Here is a 20,268-nt window from a genome sequence, read left to right as displayed (position 1 = left end):
TGTGGTGTCGTATCGACACCTGTTTGAATCTACTCGTTACACACACAGAGACCCTTATTCCATTTGCTTAATGCTAACACACACAATATGCTTAATGAACCCTGCTGTTGTTGCTGCAACAATCACTCCAGTCACATGCACTTTAGTAGTAGTAGTAGTAGTAGTAGTAGTAGTAGTAGTAGTAGTAGTAGTAGCAACAGCAGTAGTAGTAGTAGGAGGAGGAGGAGCAGTAGCAGTAGCAGTAGTAGAGGTAGTAGTAGTAGTAGTGAAATGGTTCTCCATCAGTTTTCGACAATGACCTGTCGAGTTGTTCAATCAACAGAGCTATTTTGCACATTGAATTACCCACAGAAGTGGCTGAATACTCCACTGACAGACATCTGCATCCTTTAACATAATTCTCAAGAAAATTCAGTAAAAGATACTGTGTCACAAAGTGGACCTTTGAATTATTGGTACGACCCATTTGTACAATTTCTGTCTACCCAGTTTCAGGGACCTCCCTTGGGTCAACACATGAGCCTTTGGTAAAAGACGATTACCCAAGATACCACACACCTGGAATGAACCCAGGACCTACTGATTGAGGCAAACTTCTAAACCATTCAGCAGCCATACTACTTCTACTACTAGTAATAATAATCCTTTCTACATAGGCACAAATTCTGAAATTTGGGGGGAAAGGGACTAGTCAATTACATTGCCCCCAGTGTTTCACTGGTACTTAATTCATCAACCCAGAAAAGATGAAAGGTAGAGTCAACCTCAGTGGAATCTGAACTCAAAACGTAAAGACAGAAGAAATGTCACATAGCATTTTGCCCAGCATGCTAATGATTCTGCCAGTGGCCACCTTAGCAGTAGTAATAATGATAATAATAATGATAATAATAATAATGATAATAATAATAATAATTATTATTATTGATGTATCAATACCAGCAGATGACAACGTTTCTCTAAAAGAAATGGAAAAACTTTCAAAATACAAAGACCTGGAAATAGAGGTAACTCGAATGTGGAATCTAAAAACAGAAACAATTCCTATCATAGTAGGTGCCTTAGGTATAATAAAAAAATATTCAGACAAATACATAACAAAAACACCAGGACTTACAAACATATATAACATACAGAAAATTGCACTACTGGGTACTGCACACATCCTACGCAAAACACTTTCAATACAGTAAACATAAGAGCACCACAGCAAACCACAGCACATACCCAAGGCGCACAGAGCTGCGCTCGGTAGTGAAGTGAAAGCACATCATAAAAATAAAACTACTGAATAATAATAATAATGATGATGATGATGATGATGATGTGTAATTGAACATCGTCAGCCGGATATTGTCATATTGAATGAGAGAGACAAATACTGTGAGATCAATGATGCAGCCATAGCAAATGACATGAATGCTGTGAGTAAAGAGGTTGGAAAAATCACCAAGGACTCCGAACTGAAAGTGGAAATGGCAAGACTGTTTGGAATGCAAGAGGGTAAAAGTGATACCAGTGGTGATTGGAGCATGAAGAGTTCCTTTCTTTCTTCACAAAAGAGAAAGAGCTGGTTTACTGCAGAGATGTCAGTGGGCTTCTCAATAAACTTGGTATTGAGAAATACAAACCAGAGGAACAGCATCTTTCCATAGACAGCTCTAAGCGAAGTTTTAAATGTGTGTTGTTGCACAGTGGAAATGTGTATTGTTGCACAGCAGAAATGTGCATTGTTGCACAGCAGAAATGTGTATGGCTTTGTCCCACTCGGGGCCACTCAACAACCCTGAAGGGAAAATATGAAGAAATTAAGTTGGTTTTAGAGAAGATACTGTATCATGACCATAAATGGGTCATCTGTGTTGACTTAATGATGGTGAATTTTCTCATGGGACAGCAATTTGGTTATACCAAATACCCATGCTTTCTTTGCATGTGGGACAGTAGAGATCGAATAAACCACTATGTTAAGAACGACTGGCCACCTCGAACAAATATGGCTCCATGTAGAGCTGCCTATACATTGGAAGAACCTTTAGTTGAGGGAGATAAGATCATTTTCTCCCCATTGCACATCAAACTCGGATTGATCAAATAATTCATCAAAGCTCTTGGCAAAAATGGTGCTTGAAGTATATCTGCAGTGCTTCCCCACCTCACCCCAGGTCTTCCTGGGCCTACCTCTTCCACAAGTTCCCTCCACTGTTAGGCTGTCACACTTTTTCACACAGCTGTCCTCATCCATACACAACACATGACTGTACCAGCACAGTTCTCTCTTGAACACATCTGATGCTTGTGTCCAAATTTTCTCTGACACTTATACTCTGTCGTGTATGCACACTGACATTGCACATCCAGCAGAGCACACTAGCTTCATTTCTTTCAAGCCTATGCATGTCTTCAGCAGTCACAGCCCATGTTTCAATGCTGTGTAGCATGGCTGTTCGTGCACATGCATCATACAGTCTACCTTTCACTCTGAGCAAGAGACCCTTTGTTACTAGCAGGGGTAGGAGCTCTCTGAACTTTACCCAAGCTATCCTTATTTTAGTAGCTATGCTCTCAGAGCATCTACCCCCGCTACTGACTCGGTAATGGAAGCTATCAACTACTTTCAGTTTTTCCCCCTGACATGTGACCGCTGTTTCCTGCACGTATTCAGTGTTTATTGCCCCTGTGCCACACACAAAAACTATCTTCCCAGTTAGCCATCCTTTGATATTGCTGCACCTTTTGTGTCCATAGCTTACACTGGGTACATCTTATGAAGTTTCTACTTATGCCTTTTCTACAGATCAAGTAGGGCCATCTACCTGAAGGGATTTGTGGATTGTCTGCCTTCCTACTTACTAAGACTTTTTAACTAATCAAACCTGAAAGGATGAAAGGCAAAGTCAACTCTAATAAATTCCCTGATGCAGTATCAGGCAGTGGCTCTCATTGCTTCTGATCTTAACTGATTGGAAGTGTTATCATGTACATAGTTTTGTCTTGGTATAAAAGATGGGCTTCAGCAAATATTCTGCTCAGTACCACAGATTTGCTTGTCAGTTGTTTGACCGTAACCAGTTGAGCATGTCCCTTAGTGGCTGATGATATGTGCATCTCTGATCATGAGCAGAAGTAGTGGGATAGCATCATAGCCATGTGTTGAGAGGAATTCTCTGTAGCTTGAATAATTCAGCTCTGGAAACATTGTTGTTTGTTCATCATCCTTAAATAACCCTTATTCAGGGACCTTTTCAGCAGGATAGGCTACTCAACCTGAAGAAAATTGTAACTAGGCCCCCACCTGCAAAGTTCTGTGCTGTTTATCTTGATATGTAGTCACCATGTTGTGCACATATGGCTGTGTCTGGTGTACCCTTATCAATCGGGTAGTCATGAAGAGTGTATTGGGCTTTGTATATTTCTACTTCAGAATCACTTTGACGGCATGCACTGCATTCTTACTCAATAATAATAATAATGATAATAATAATAATAATAATAATGATAATAATAATAATAATAATAATGATAATGATAGCAATGAGAATTTTATTGGTGTTATAAATTATACATATTGACATTTCTGGTTTATTGCTTTTCTTGAATCTTCTTGTGCACCATTTCTCGAAACTGTGACAAAATCTTCGTCTCACGCTTTGTTCGTTCTTCGTGGTTGAATTTTGCCAAAGCTCGTTTTTCGTCAGCACTGTAAATTTGGTTTTCTTTCCTCAATCTGACCGCTTCCATTCTCCGATGCCTAAATGAGAAAGATTAAGAAAGATAAATGAGAATACCGAACAAAATATGATAAAAAGAAAAAAAGCAATTGAGAAGTTATCTGTGTAGTAATGATACAGCCTTTTAATCCTTTAACACCGATTTTAAATTTTGATACAAGGCCAATAATTTCAGTGGGTGGGAGTAAGTTGATTACATCGACCCCCAGTGCATAACTGGTACTCATTTTATTGACACCGAAAGGATGAAAGACAATGCTGACCTTGACAGAATTTGAACTTGGAACATGAAGACAGACGAAATGCTGCTAAGCAGACTAACGATTCTGCCAGTTCTATGCCCTCTTTAATCCTTTGATACTAAATGATTGAGGTTAAAGACTAGTTAAGTGGTGGTGATAGCAATGGTGGTGGTGGTGGTAGTAGTTTTTTAACACTAAAGCTGATTGACACTAAGGATTGGTAAATTGGAAGCAGAAGAGCCTTTTAATACTAAAACTGTTATCAAACAAACAAATTTACTTTCAACTTGTGACCGGTTTATACTACGATTCCATTGAATCAACACAGACACAGTGTAAAAGATCTGCTAGAAATATTGTCTCTGTAAAGGAAAACAACAAATGAGGATGTTTATAAATGTATTTCAACCTTATGCAATGTTAATAGATACACATTGGCACAAGCTATCTGCCATCACCACTGAAGGGGGTACCAGCAATGGCTGGTAAATATCAAAAGATTTATTCTTTCCAAATGTTATGGGGTTCCATTATGTAAGCCATGAAGGAGCTTTGGGTAGTAAAATACATACATTTGGAGATGCCCTGAATATTGTTATAAAAATAATCAACTGCATGAGAGCTGTACTTTTTGTGACAAACTTTTCAAAGCTTCACTCTGGAAGTACTGAAGCTAAACAACCTGGCCTCATACTCACACAACAGAAGTACAATGGCAAAGTACTCCGAGAGTGTTGTGGGTGCTTTTACGTGCCACCGGCATGAAGGCCAGTCAGGCAGTACTGGCAACGGCCACACTCAAAATGGTGTTTTTTACATGCCACCTGCACAGAAACCAGTCCAGCGGCACTGGCAATGACCTCGCTCGAATGTTTTTTCATGTGCCACCGGCACAAGTGCCAGTAAGGCGACACTGGTAATGATCACACTCAAATGGTGCTATTTAATAATAATAATCCTTTCTTCTCGAGGCACAAGGCCTGAAATTTCAGGGGAGGGGATAAGTTGATTACATCGACCCCAGTACTCCACTGGTACTTATTTCATCGACCATGAAAGGATTAAAGGCCAAGTTGACCTCAGTGAAATTTGAGCTCAGAACATGCAGATGGACAAAACATTGCTAAGCATTTTACCCAGAGTGCTAACGATTCTGCCAAAAATTGTTTAAAGCAAAACCGGTTTTAAGGATTTTTGAGTTAAAGACGTAGTCTCTCTTTCCTTCTTTCATACAGTTTCCAAATATGAAGAAAATGGCGACTTTAGCCCATCAGCATTTGTCATTAACTTTCAAGTGCTTTAGGAACTGTTTTTGAAATTATCAGAAGACGTTTTTTGCATAAGTAAATAAATAGTTAAACATGTTCCTTATTAGTTTAATTTTTTTATTATTTCAAGAGGAAATAAATGTTGTGTAAAATGTTCATACTAATGAACAAATGCTCGACTAAAGGCGGTGCTCCAGCATGGCCGCAGTCAAATGACTGAAACAAGTAAAAGAGTATAAAATCCAAATATAAACTTGTTTTCTAATTAAATGGTGCCAGTTGCAACTGAGTAAGTCATTTAAAAAAAATGCTTTTACACATAAAAAAATGTTGAACACTGCTGCTTTAAGATGCTGGAATTACCAACTACATACTGCAGCATTTCAACCCCCCGCCCCCAGGACACATCACAGTAACTCCCATCTAACCCATGCCAGCAAAAACAAAATAAATTTTTAATAAATTAACGATCCTAACTTAAAACTATAAGCCAGCCATTATCGTGCGATACTATTCAAGGGACGTAACTTTCAGTGACTTTGTGAGAAGGCGGATAAAGTTTCCTTCCTATCGTTAATATTTGAACGACTGCGTTTACTTTAGAGGGAACGAACCCGTCTCCGTGACCTCCATAGGACTTACGAGACTGATAAATTTAATACAGTTTATGTTCAGTTTAAACATCTGTAAGTCGACATCTGCAGGTAAAAAAGTGAACAGGAAGGGAATTATGGAGGGTTGAAACTCTAAGGAAGAAAGATTGTATGTAGAGTAGAGCCGATGGAGAGAGGGAGACACACAGACGGAATGACGAGAGGGAGGGACGTTTGTGTTGAATGGGCTTGTGTGGATGAAGTACACTACTTGGAAGGAGCAGTGGCTGTTGTAGTAGTGGTAGAGAGAGAGGAGGGCATGTCAGAGGGAAGATGGTGGTAGTGTGTTGCTAAGTGACTCCTTGACTACCTACTGGATGACCTTTTGAATGGGATCAAGGATGTTCGTGTGTGTGTATGTAATACTAACAGCAGCACTGACCCAGTTACTGGAGTATGTGTGTATGCTGTGTTAAAGATCAGAACATTCAACTACAGTTGGTTAGGCCTATCCAACTGCATATACACCATATAATGAGTGTTTAATTTGTTTGATCTGCCAAGTTCAAATTCCACTATTGATTTGGAGAATGCATCTCAGAGACACTAATCATTTTAATTTTGTTATTCAATTCAGGCTGATGGTTGATGTGCAACATGAATGTCATAGTGTTCCAATATGGCTTTGGTTACAATGACAAAAACAAAAGAACAAACAACTTCCTCTAGCAATGAACTATCTTACATGACTGAAGGTGAGTTTCCAACATTATACACTACATATAGAGATGATGTAGAGATCATCATTATCATCATCATCATCATCGTTTAACGTCCGCCTTCCATGCCTGAGGACTGGCGAACCAGATGGTTGAACCAGATGGTTGCACCAGGCTCCAGTCTGATATGGCAGAGTTTCTACAGCTGGATGCCCTTCCTAATGCCAACCACCTCCAAGAGTGTAGTGGGTGCTTTTACGTACCAGTCAGGCGGTACTAGCAACGGCCATGCTCAAAATGGTGTATTTTACATGCCACCTGCACAGGAGTCAGTCCAGCGGCACTGGCAACAACCTCGCTCGAATGCTTTTTCATGTGCCACCAGCATGAGTGCCAGTAAGGCAACACTGGTAGCTGGTAAAGTTTTCAAATATATGAAGAATATCTAAACTTCCCACCGCTTGGATAATTCAAGAGAGTCTCCATAGCAAATAACCAGACAATCCTATTTTATAGGAGCTAAACTTGGACTACATTTGTGACCAAATACTGTCCCTCAGTGGGTTGCTACAGTTGGCTGCTTCGAAATTCCTTCAGTGTCTGTTGGGTGGAGAAACTGACTACTGAGCAATTCTATGACAAATTTGCCCAGTTGACAAACAAGACCGAAGGAAGACAGCTACAGTTGACCAAGCACTGTCTGTAATAACCAGAGTTGCCTACCAACCAAGTGATCAGTCAGAAACTAACCCATGTAAAGATGGACTGTTGCCCAAAACCATGGCCAAGTGACTTGCTGAACACTGATAATGGAATGGTATAAGTATCATGTCCATCATTGTGCTTCGCGCAAGTGCAAATTGTATTTAGTTAGGGTATTGGAGTCAAGAAGCACAAAAGCCCAGAACATATCCGAGTTCCCAGAGCATTTCAATCAAAAAAAAAAAAAATACAAGACGTCCCTCTGAACAGAGTGCATGTTTGTCACAGAATTAACCTCCAGTTGCTGCTATCAGTACTCAGACTTATTCTTTCTCTAAACAACTCCAGCAACTTCCAACATGTTTGTAGAATTAGTAACAAGTCCAAACCAGTAACAAATTATGAAAATCTGGTTCCCACATAAAAGGCACATGGGTATATTATACACATCCCAGTTTCAGGAAAAAAAACGATTTTAGTTCATTAGAGCTTACAGGGGGCCCAACTTCATATGTAGGAACAGGAGTGATTTTTTTGACACACTTTTGGGAAAAATTGCATCTTATATTCCATCAAATATGGAATGTCAAAAATACAGTATGGGTAGATGGTAAGTAAGATATTAGTTGAAATACTAACCGACTACCACTCATTACATAACCAACTTCTTCAAATGACTGGATTTCATCGCTGGTCAATCCTATTTCACCACGACGTGGGATACGTTTGCCTTCTGCAATGTATGCAGCCATAGCTGCACCTTCTCCTGGTAACAGAGCTTTACCATAACTGAAATACAAAAATATAGATAACAAATTACATGGAAATATATAGAAAAGCATAGATAATAAATTGTCTACAGCAATAACAAATATAGAAGTATGGATAAATTATTCAAAACTAAATAAATTCAAAAATATATTATCCTTATTATTTTAATGCTCACTGCTCCATGTTTGCATGGGCTGGACTGAGTTTATTGAGGCAGGCTTTCAACAGCTGGATGCCCTTCCTGTCCACCAACTCTCCAAGCAAGGTAATATTTCTTCAAGGCCAGACAAGTTTAAGAAGAATATTAGAAATGAATGCCACTGCTTGTACGACAGTGATGTTCATTTACAACAAACACGCAATGTCAACGCAAGGAGACACAAACACAAGCAAATGCAACATATATGCACATAAGTGCAGGAGCGACTGTGTGGTAAGTAGCTTGCTTACCAGCCACATGGTCCCGGGTTCAGTCCCACTGTGTGGCACCTTGGGCAAGTATCTTCTACAACAGCCTCAGGCCAACCAAAGCCTTGTAAGTGGATTTGGTAGATGGAAACTGAAAAAAGCTGTTGTATATGTATATATATGTATGTCGGCATCCAGCTGTAGAAACTCTGCCAAATCAGATTGGAGCCTGGTGTAGCCATCTGGTTCACCAGTCCTCAGTCAAATCGTCCAACTCATGCTAGCATGGAAAGCGGACGTTAAATGATGATGATGATGATGTATGTGTGTATATATGTTTGTCCTCCCAACATCACTTGACAACAGATGCCGGTGTGTTTATGTCCCTGTAACTTAGCAGTCCAGCAAAAGGGACTGATAGAATAAGTACTAGGCTTACAAAGAATAAGTGCTGGGGTTGATTTTCTCGACTAAAGGCGATGCTCTAGCATGGCTGCAGTCAAAGGACTGAAACAAGTGAAAGAATAAAAGAAAATACACACACACACATACATATATATACATATACACACACAATGGGATTCTTTCAGTTTCCATCAACTAAATCCACTTCGGACAATATTAGAAGCCACTCACTCAAGGTACCAGGCACCTATTACACTAACAGAAAAAAGAGAATCACCAATCAATTAGTTCCAGCTTTTACTTACTTAATTTTCCCTTGTACCTCTGTTTGAATGACAAATGGGGAAGGCCCGACAGTTTCTTCTGCTGATTCACTTTCACTTCCTTCTTCTGAAAAATAAAAACGAAATAACAAAGAATAAATGAAATTTCTCCCTTTTAGTAAGCAACGACATGTAAAACATTTTACTTGTCCTGGTCCTGTAGGTATCTTTTAGAATAACCTTACTCTATTACAAGCATTTGGGACCAGCTCCCTACCCTGAGGACAGCCAACTGGATATGTTCATGCACTGCTTCTTATTGTAGCAGCCCGTGATTTGTGATCCCTCCCTTATCTCAGAGGCATTACAGGAAAAAGCCACAAAAGAACAACCAAGTCTTCACTACACCACACCACATACAACAGTCTTAGATAATCTTTTCTACTCTAGGCATAAGGCCTGAAATTTTGTGGGAGGGGGCCAGTCGATTAGATCGACACCAGTATGCAACTGGTACTTAATTTATCAACCTCGAAAGGATGAAAAGCAAAGTCGACTGCAGAGGAATTTGAACTGAGAACGTAGCGGCAGACGAAATACCGCTAAAAATATTTCTACCAGCTCGCCGCCTTACAACAGTCTTAGATAACGCAGGATACATTAGACAATGTGGTCTGTGACAGACAAAAAGGCAGGGTGGTCACAACTGGAATGCCTTTAGTCATACCTGCCTGTTCCACTCAAGTGAGCTCTATTAATCTACCCCACTTCACCCTAAAACCTCCACACTACATATAATCCTCCCTTCCCATTGGTACTTTCTTTCATTTATCAACCAGGACATTTGATAGTATACACCAAGGTAAACTACGTCTGAAAAGAAGATGGAATGGTCATGGTTGGAAGACTTTCCATAATAAATTCGGTGAATCAAGGCTAATCTGAACAGTAGGAACTAATATTTTGCCACCTGACACACAGGCCTTTGTCTGTTAGGGTTGATACTGCATCTGTACATGGATCTTTTTTTTTTTTTTCTTTTCTATATATCTTAGTCATAGAAGGGGTGGAGGCGGTCATAGGATCGCGGTTTCAATTCCCAGACGGGGCGTCGTGAATGTTTATTGAGCAAAAACACCTAAAGCTCCACGAGGCTCTGGCAGGGGATGGTGGCGAACCCTGCTGTACTCTTTCACCACAACTTTCTCTCACTCCTTCTTCCTGTTTCTGTTGTGCCTGTAATTCAAAGGGTCAGCCTTGTCACACTATGTCACGCTGAATCTCCCCGAGAACTACGTTAAGGGTACATGTGTCTGTGGAGTGCTCAGCCACTTGCACGTTAATTTCAGGAGCAGGCTGTTCCGTTGATCGGATCAACTGGAACCCTTGACGTCGTAAGCGACGGAGTGCCAACATCAACAACCAGTCAGAGGAGGAAGAGCAGTGCCCATGGCCCTTTCTAGGGTATCTTGTGACTGCTAAAACCAAGAGGAGAAGTATCCTCAGACAGGAACCCTTGCAACACACTGGACTCCATTAAAGGCACCCAAGGGCCATGGGGTGGTGTTGAATGAAACAATGGTTTAACTCTACCATCCAAGAACAGAACAGTCTCTCTGACTGGGCTTCCATACAATTTCTGCCAACCAAATTTCTTTTATATTTCTAGGCTATGGTAGAAGACACTGGCCCAACGTGTCATATGTAGGAATTGAACTGAAAACCATGCAATTAGAAAGTGAACTTCTAAACACACAGCTATATTAGCTTCACATTTTGATACAAGAGCAGAATTTCGGGTGAGGTGATGATAAGCCATTTGAATCAACCCCAGTGTTCAACTGGTACTTATTTCATTAACCCCAAAAGGATGAACAGCAAAGTCGACCCCAGTGGCATTTGAACTCAGAACGTAAAGCTGGACGATATGCTGCTAAGCACTTTTCCCAGCACAGTAACAATTATGCTGGTTCACTACCTTATGCTTGTATTGATACTGACTTCAAATTTTGGCACAAGGCCAGCAATTTGGGGGTGGAGTTAAGTCGATTACATTGACTCCAGCGCTCAGCCGGGTATTTATTTTATCAAGATGCCGCTAAGCATTTTGACCAGCGTGGATTCTGTCTTTATTGTTTGCATTGATATTGACATTAAAATGCAATACAAACAGATAAGTGAAAAGACCAACAAATAAAGAAATTTTATAAAGGAAAAATAAATTTAAGGAAGACGATTCCTCTGTTTTTACTTACTTCCCTTCTCCACCCACACACCTTCATCACCATCACCATCGCCATCATCATCATCATCATCATCATCATCATGAGGCTCATCTTTCTTACTTTTCTTTTTTTTCCTAAGCGAAATAAAACATTTATGATGTAACTATAAAAACATATAACAACGAAAGAAAGAGGAATTCTCCTGGCCAGGAGACACAAGCACTATCACACAAACACATACACACAACAGACTTCCAGTCTCTGCCTACCAAATCTACTCACAAGGCTTCAGTTGGCCCAGGGCTATAGTAGAAGACACTTGCACAAGGGAGAAAAAAAACCCAGATCCAACAAGGCCTCAACTGAAACAAAGGGACAGCTTCTATATGGCTATTCAGCCCTTTATTTTTTTTATTTGTTATGCTTTGATCTAGCAGAAGCGGCTAAACCAATGGCCTTAGCAGACCACCACCTCCAACACCAACAAGACTAATGCATTTCTTTTACTTTTTATCCTTATCCTGTACTGTCACTCTAACTACACTAGTTACACTACACATACTCTACCACATACCTCACACTATCATACAACATACTCCTCACTGTTATACTATACACACCCGACACTATCACACTGTACCTTGCAATCATACTACACACCCCACACTACCACAGTATACTCACCCACACTGTTACACAAAATACCCCGTATTCAGCATCATCACATCATACTGTCATACTACATACGTCACATTGCCACATTGTATCCAACACAACCACACTACATACCCCATACTATCACACTGTACCCCACAAGATAGTGACACTACAAACTCCACATAGTCACACTACATACTTCCCACTGTCATACTGTACCTCATACTATTACACTGGACCCCACACTGTCAGACTGTGCCCTTTACTATTACTCTGTACCCCACTACATACTGTCACAAGGTACCCTGTTCTGTCACACAATACAAACCCCTATACTGCCCATACTGTAGCACTAGTTTATTCCTCAGAAAGTTTCCTGCTTACTTTTTACTTTTGTGAGATTTTTTCTTATCTTCTTTCTTCTTCTTTTTCTTCTTCTTCTCCTTGTCCTTCTTCTTCTTTCCTTTCTTCTTTTTCTCTACAGGAAAAACATTAATTTCTGTAACAAACACAATACCAATATATATGGGCAGGGAAGAGAAAGGTACCAGGGTAGGGTTTCAGGTACACGAGAGATAGTCTGACAAACTGCGATATAAAAACAAAAAAATTCAAAGAAGCAAATGGGGGCCTTGTGACAGAAAGAAACAAAGATACTACTGCTGGTGGGCATGAAAAAAACCCCCACTACACTCTGTAAAGTGGTTGGCATTAGGAAGGGCATCCAGCCATAGAAAGCATGACAAAGTTGACACTGGAGCTTGATGTAGTTCTGTGGCTTGCTGGATGCTGTCAAATCATCCAACCCATGCCAGCATGGAAAACAGACGTCAGATGACGATGACGATGATGAATAGAATAGAATAAAATTTTTAGAAAAAGTGTGTTCTGAATCCATCATCATCATTTAATGTCCATTTTACCTGGTGGCAGGGGTTGGACAGTTTGACAGGAGCTGACAAGCCAGTGGGCTACAACAGGCTCCAGTCATCTGTTTTGGCATGGTTTCTACAGCTGGATACCCTTCCAAACACTAACCACTCTACAAAGTATCATGAGTGCTTTTTACATGGCACCAGCACCATGTTTCTTCCAGATATTCACTGTATCCTGTATAGTTTTTGTATTTTGAAAAAAAAAAAAATGGTTTCTTGCCACTTATGATCTTCTGTCATTCTCTTTTTCCTTTATGACCACCAATATCAGATTTCACTTCTTCTTTCAATATCTTCCTCTTTAATAGATTTGTTCCCCTTGGATCACCACTACTCACTGCTGTTTTCTAACGATCAGCAGCCTTATGCATCACATCTGTACCATCATATTATGAGACATCTACAAACCCCAAATTGAAACACAGCACCCATTTCCATTCTGGTTTATCAAATGTCTACAAACCCAAAAGATGGATCACAATACCCCTTCCATCCTACAGTATTATGTGACATCTACAAACCTCAAATTAGAACATTTGCATAAAAAAAGACAAACATTAACTGTTCTTTTAAAATGGCAAATTCATTAACTAACCTATCAATTAGAAAAAGATTAATTTCTTTAAAATGGATTATCTCGTTTACAACCTGCTTGTGTGCCTCCTAGTAAAATTTCCTACTGCAGATTTTCTGACAAAAACGTTTTCAGTGAATTTTCTGGACATGGCCACTTCCATCCTGCAGAATTATGAGACACCTACTAACCCCAAAATGGAACACAGCACTCCTTCCATCCTGCAGTTAACAAGATATCAACAAACCCCAAACTAGGACACAGCATCCCTTTCATCCAGCAGTATCATGAGACACCAACAAACCCAAAGGTGGAACACATCAACCACTGCAAGACATCACATCTACAAATTCTTATTTGACTGTTTGTCTCAGTGGAAATCCTTATGGGAAAGAACAACATCAGAGAAAAAAACCTCTTACTTTTTGTAGTTGAACTGCTACTGTCGCTACTACTATCACTATCATCAGAATCGTTAACATTTCTTTTCATCTTGGAGGGTGAGCTGTCATCACTGTCATCAGAACTGTCAACAGAAATACATGAAACATTCTCATAAAACAATGTCGAAATTTCCAGAAGATTAATAATAAAAAAAAAGGGGAAAAAATTAAATATACATCCATTTTCTGCTTCCATTTTTTACATCCATTTTCGTTTGAATATTTGCTGCTACCACCGAAATCTGCACCCGCAGTTGGCTTCACTCAAGCTCGCAAATTTCAATAAATACAACTACTGAAGCAATTACTTTAGATGTTATTATGTGGTAAAGTTTGTTTTAAAACTACATGGTTCCAGGTTCAATCCCATAACACAGTACATTATGCAAGTTATGTAAGTTTTTTTACTTACTTAATGTATTTAATGTTAAAAATTTAATTATAAATTACATAAGTGGAGAGGAAAAGACATATATAAGCTCAATGATTAATATTATTATAGTCACTGCAGCAAATGCAGGGACAAAATCGCTGGTGTGGCCGATAACAGTACTGCCTGATTGGCACTTGTGCCAGTGGAACGTTAAAAGCACAGACAAGCATGGGGTGTAATCAACCCACTTATGAGTACCACTCATTCACTGGACAATAAACTTTGCTTGAGGCAAGTGAAATCAAAATCGCTGACATGGCCGATGACGGTACTGCCTGATTGGCACTTGTGCTAGTGGAACGTTAAAAGCACATCTCAGCGTGATCGTTGCTAGGGCCACAGATTGGTTCCCATGCCAGTAGCATGTAAAAAGCACCATTTGAGCATGATCGTTGCTAGCGTTGCCTTACCAGCACATGTGCCAGTGGCACGTGAAAAACAACATTCGAGCGTGGTCATTGCCAGTGCCACCAGACTAGCTCCCATGCAGGTAGCACATAAAAAACACCTTTTGAACATGGTCATTGCCAGAACCGCTTGACTGGCTCTCGTGCCGGTGGCACGTATAAACACCCACTATACTCTCGGAGTGGTTGGCATTAGGAAGGGCATCCAGCTATAGAAACTTTGCCAGATTAGATTGGAGCCTGGTGCAGCCTTCTGGCTTGCCAGTAATCAGTCAAACCGTCCAACCCATGCCAGCATGGAAAGCGGACGTTAAACGACGATGATGATGATAATATATATATATATATACACATATATACACACACACACACATACACACAATGGGCTTCTTTCAGTTTCTGTCTACCAAATCCACTCATAACACTTTCCAACACATTTCGTTGGATGGGGGCTACAATAGAAGGACACTGACACAATGTGCAACACAGTGGGACTGGAATAGAAACCATGTGGTTGAGAAGCAAACTTTTTGACTACATACACTTGCTATGATTGTGTACAAGGTACGATATAAACTAAATTAAAACGAATTATCTGCCCTGAGCAAGGGACACAACCCAGTGTCTTTGTATCTACTTCCGGAAATATAGCATTGTAAAACATGAATAGAGATAGTCTACAGCCGTTCAATAAAACACGAAAGAAAATAAGGTCTTGAGTGCAGTAAGAAGTAAATTCCAACATTTTTGCAAGAAAAAAAAATTGTTTTCGAGGTTTCTCAGAGTAAGATAATAAATGACGGGTGAACTTAATTCATTGCCCAGCTAAACATTATGACTTGATGCTTTGAGTTCAGTCTGTGGACTTCTTTCAGATTTGATTTCCAATCTTAGAATAAAAGTAATAACATGGTGATCTGCAACTTACTACAACAATCTACGAGTTATCATTTTCCCACCTTCCCCTCAGAAGCCTATATAAAAAAAAGTGACATCGGGAACTAAGAATTTTTTTTTCTTTTTGTCAAAAATCGATGCAGGGCAGGACCTGCTTGTATTATGAATATGCTTCTCATTGCAACACAAACTTCAACCGAGTGAATATTTCATTGTTGAGGTCTTTGCCTCTAGTTATTGCATGCCTAAGATCTTAATAAAGAAGGATATCAACATGTTTGGTCTGCTTTGCATGATTGCCACTATGCCATCATATCATTCACCAAAGTACAAGAACCAAGTAAGTATGTACATGATTGCTTGACATGCTAGAAATAATAGCTGAATCACTCTCAAATCATACCCTTTTAGTATTGAAATACAGGATACACTGATTATTGTGGTCCAAGGTACATAATATTTTAGGAAAGAAGGGATGGTTATGCCTGGAATAAATAATCATATATCTATGCACATGTTCATCAGGGAAGCCCTTTTTAAAAAAAAAATCTTCAATAAACAGACTGATTTAATTCTAAGAGAGGATTTATAGGTTATGTTAGCAGTAGGTGACAATGGGATGGTATGTAAAAAGTATCCTTTGAACTTTGGGCCTCATGGAGGCAGTGACTAACGACAGAGGCCTTTGGCAATATACCATGCTTGAGATCTGTCAAACCAAGTGAGATCGTAGCTGTGGCCAATGCTGGTGTTTCATAACTGGCATCTGTACTGGTGGCACATAAAAAGCACCCACTATACTCTTGGTGTGGTTAGTGTTAGGAAGGGCATCCAGCTGTAGAAGCCATGCCAGATCAGATTAGAACCTGGTACAGCTCCGCAGTTTATTAGTTTTCAGTCAAACGGTCCAAACCATGTCAGCATGGAAAACAGACATTAAATGATGATGATCAAAGAAACTTATCTGAGATTATGATGGATGCTATGACTGGTCTGTGTTGTCTATGATGGAGAGTATGACTGACCACAGCACTGTCTATGATAGATGGTAGGACTGATCATAGCATTGTTTATGATCGATAGTACGATATGAAGGAAGGCTTTGTGAACGAGAAGAATCAAGTGTTCCAACTGCACAAGTTTACCTTGTTAGGATGAAGACATAAAAGAAATATGAAATACTTACTTATATTTAGGAGGAGTAGTTCCCCAAACTTCTGGAGCACCTAATTCTCCAATGCGTTCCCTTTCATAACGGCGCCTAGAAACGGAAAGAAATTTTATAGTTTAACATCTTGTATGAGGAAGGACAAAGTGATGGTGTTAAACAATGAGATCCAATTAATTCTTCCAAAGAAGAACAGCTACAGCCCAACAGACAAGCTTTCATATAATCTATGTCAGCTTATTTTATGGACAAAGCATTTGGTCAACCTAGAACAACTGTAATAAAAGGTGTAGTGCAGTGAGAGTGAACTCAGAATCATGTAATTGTGAAGTAAACTTCCTAACCACACAGCAAGTGTCCATGTTGAAAAAGACATCATTTCTACAGTGTACATAACCCCCAGCGCCTTCTAAAATTCATCTGTAGGCTGATTGATTTGTGTTAAGAGAGGATTTGCAGCTTTTCAGAGAGCTGTCGAGTTTATTTCAGATATTCCCATTTTAAAAATCGTCTCTGACTAATCGTTGGTGTTGCCTTCGGAGAGGTTTGCACTCTCTGAGTGCTCGTTATCCATTTTGTTCATTATGTACAAATACATGTGTGTTAATCATTATTTAGAAAAATTGAAGCATGCCTTTAATAATTCTGGAGCTTATTGGTGTATGACTTTTGGCCCACCCTGTAGATTGTCAGGAATGACTTCCTACTCGAAACAGCAGTAATACTGTTGATTAGTGAAGTCCCTATTGTGGAAACACTGTCCAGGCATAGCTTTATCTCTCATCCTCAAAACACAATGAAAACTAGGCATAACAATAACAGTGTGCATCACTCTACATCTGTCTGTAAATGGGTGTAATAATTCAATACAACACTGGAAGCAAAATGTACACAATATTTTATACCTTTCAAACATTTCTGGGGCTGGCCCTGGACGATTTCTCTGAGATGTTCCAGAATCATTCTGCCAAGACCAAGAATTCCCACTGTAAATAATAAAAGAAAGAGAAAAAAAAACAATATGTTTATCTATTTAATATAATACTTCATTGCCAACAGTATTTTTCATTAATACTGATCTTGAAAATTTATTTCAACATGTTATGGGGTAAATGTATGAATTTGAGCGTGATCGTTACCAGTGTTGCCTTACTGGCACTTGTGCTGGTGGCACATGAAAAAACATTCGAGCAAGTCATTGCTAGTGCCACTGGACTGGCTCCTGTGCAGGTGGTATGTAAAAAACACCATTTGAGCATGGCCGTTGCCAGTACCGCCTGACTGGCCCTCGTGCCGGTGGCATGTAAAAGCACCCAATACACTCTCGGAGGGGTTGGCAATAGGAAGGGCATCCAGCTGTAAAAACAAAGCTTAGATAACAAAGGACTGCAATGAAAGCAAGACACTAATCCAGCATGGAAAATGGATGGAGGAAACTGCTGCTGATGATGATGATGAGGAGGAGGAGGCAGCTTAGGCCTTTGTTTGTCCTGTGTATCACATGGGATACACAGGACATGTTTTCCTGGCATCCAAGCATCGTATACGATATCCATAGCAAAAGTTTTTCAGCTATCGGAGTAACTTGGGACTTATGAAAGGAAAGCTTTACATTACTCAGAATGTATGACAAAGGGGCTAACTAAAAGTCTGAAAACAAGTAGGGGCTTTAGGAAAAAAACCCTACAAATACTTTGGACAAGCAATGATTTAAAAGGAACATTTAACATTACCTTGTACGTGGTGATGATGACCTGTGTGAAGAATTATCCATATTCTTGTTAGAGTCCTGATGTTTTGAAGTAAAATTATTAGAACCTGAAGAACGGTCAGCAGGAATCTTAAATGTCCCTCTTTCGTCGTTTTCAAATCTATTATTTCTGAAATTGTTCTGGTTCCCTTTCCCATCATTATGTCGATCAGGACTTCTGGAATCTGATTTTCTGTAATCTTTTCTATAACTGTCCCTTTCTCGATGAGGAGATGCTGACCCAGAACGCTGCCTTCGGTTAAATGGGGACCTACTATTTCTTTTAGATTGAAAACTACGCTGCTGCTGCTGGTGGTGATGATGAGGCTGACGACGGGAGTTGGGAGATCTCGTTTGTTTTGAATCTGGAGAATGTGAACGTGATCTTCTTCTGTATGGCGAGCGGGATCGTCTTCTGTAAGATGAATTATTCCTGTGCAAAGACTGTTGACTTGGGGGTGATCGCCTCCTTTGCGAAGCGTGAAATGTTGATGTCCTTCTTCTATCAGGGGACCTCAACGGTGACCGTCGTTTTGAAGGAGATGTCCTTTTCTTGAAAGGTGAACGAGACCTATTTCTATGAGATGAGTAAGATCGATGTGAATCTCTGTCTTCAGGAGACCTCTTTCGGTTAATCATCAGTTGCTGCTTTCCATAATCAGGAGAGAATTTTTTACCAGCATGACGCCCCTTTCCAGACGATGAAGATCGAGAACGGGATCTAGAATAATGTCCATTACTTTTCAGAGATTTGGAGTTCGAGTCAGACTCTCTTGATGATGGGCTTGAATTAGATGAATAACTGGAGTCAGAACTAGAGTCAGAGCTAGAATTCTGATGCCTATTATTGTTCCTGTCTTCTGGGTTGTGTTTCCTTTTTGTTAATGTCTGAGAGTCTCCATCTGAACTGGAGCATGAAGAACTTCTAGCCATAATGGAACTAACTATATTTTCCAAACGGAATTACATATTCTTTTAGTGTCTGAAAAGATATAGAAAAGCAAGGAATTAACAAAGGTGGGATAATGGCCAAAATTATATAAACAATGTTTGAAAATATACTGAAAAGCTTTGAAATGAAGTAATATTTTTTTAGTTATTTGATCAGTCTACACAGACATGGTTGCATGGTTAAAATGCTTGCTTTACAACTAAGTGGTTTCAAGATCAATTTCACTGCATAGCACCTTGGGCATGTATCTTCTACAATAGCCGAGGACTGACCAATGCATTGTGAGTGAATTTGGTAGATGGAAAATGAGTGGAAGCCCATATGTGTGTGTGTATTAATTATGGTTGTATCCAACGTATTCCCCTCTCAGATTCACACATTTATTGCAACGGTACTTCAGTTTTTCTAAGCCCTGTAAAAATAAAATTCGAAGGTTAGGCTTCCAACCCCGCCTTTTGCACCAAGAAACTTTTCAGCAGCCCCTTCTATATCGTATCATCCTAAATAACACAACTGTGTGGCACTTTGAACAAGTGTCTTCTACTATAGCCCCCAGGCTGTGAGTGGATTTAGTAGATGGAAACTGAAAGAAGCCCATCATTATGTCTCCTTGTCTTGATAATTGTATGAGTGCCACTATCATACAAGCAGTGTCATTTATTCCTAATATTCCAAGAAAACATACCGGACCATTGGGAAATATTACCTTGCCTGGAAACAGGTGA

General features: G+C 39.7%; 1 protein-coding gene across 2 annotated transcripts; it reads right to left on the bottom strand.

Moving 5' to 3' along the window:
- Window positions 1-3,523: 3,523 nt before the first annotated feature.
- LOC106884000 (NF-kappa-B-activating protein) lies at window positions 3,524-19,573 on the bottom strand. Of its 2 annotated transcripts, none has more exons than XM_052965997.1 (9): window positions 18,575-19,573; window positions 17,747-17,827; window positions 16,860-16,934; window positions 13,916-14,019; window positions 12,369-12,483; window positions 11,358-11,461; window positions 9,145-9,229; window positions 7,895-8,044; window positions 3,524-3,751 (listed from the first exon to the last, which is right to left on the bottom strand). In XM_052965997.1, exons 1-9 carry the CDS (start codon window positions 19,522-19,524, stop codon window positions 3,583-3,585), a joined length of 1,833 nt encoding a protein of 610 aa, XP_052821957.1. In that variant the 5' UTR covers window positions 19,525-19,573; the 3' UTR covers window positions 3,524-3,582. The 2 variants fall into 2 exon arrangements, with proteins under 2 accessions (XP_052821957.1, XP_052821958.1); XM_052965998.1 differs by having other exon boundaries at window positions 12,369-12,462.
- Window positions 19,574-20,268: the final 695 nt, after the last annotated feature.

Source organism: Octopus bimaculoides, chromosome 3, assembly GCF_001194135.2.
Source record: "Octopus bimaculoides isolate UCB-OBI-ISO-001 chromosome 3, ASM119413v2, whole genome shotgun sequence".
Taxonomy (NCBI): domain Eukaryota; kingdom Metazoa; phylum Mollusca; class Cephalopoda; order Octopoda; family Octopodidae; genus Octopus; species Octopus bimaculoides.
Note: the sequence above shows the minus strand (reverse complement) of the source record. Positions and strands in the feature narration are given on the sequence as shown.

Coding starts and splice junctions, on each gene's coding strand:
- LOC106884000 (XM_052965997.1), bottom strand. CDS start 19,524: ATGGCTAGAAGTTCTTCATGCTCCAGTTCAGATGGAGACTCTCAGACA. Junction 14,020..16,859: donor ACTACTCCTCCTAAATATAA/GTAAGTATTTCA, acceptor TTCTGTTGACAG/TTCTGATGACAGTGATGACA. Junction 9,230..11,357: donor TGTGTGGGTGGAGAAGGGAA/GTAAGTAAAAAC, acceptor TTTATTTTTCAG/AAGAAGGAAGTGAAAGTGAA.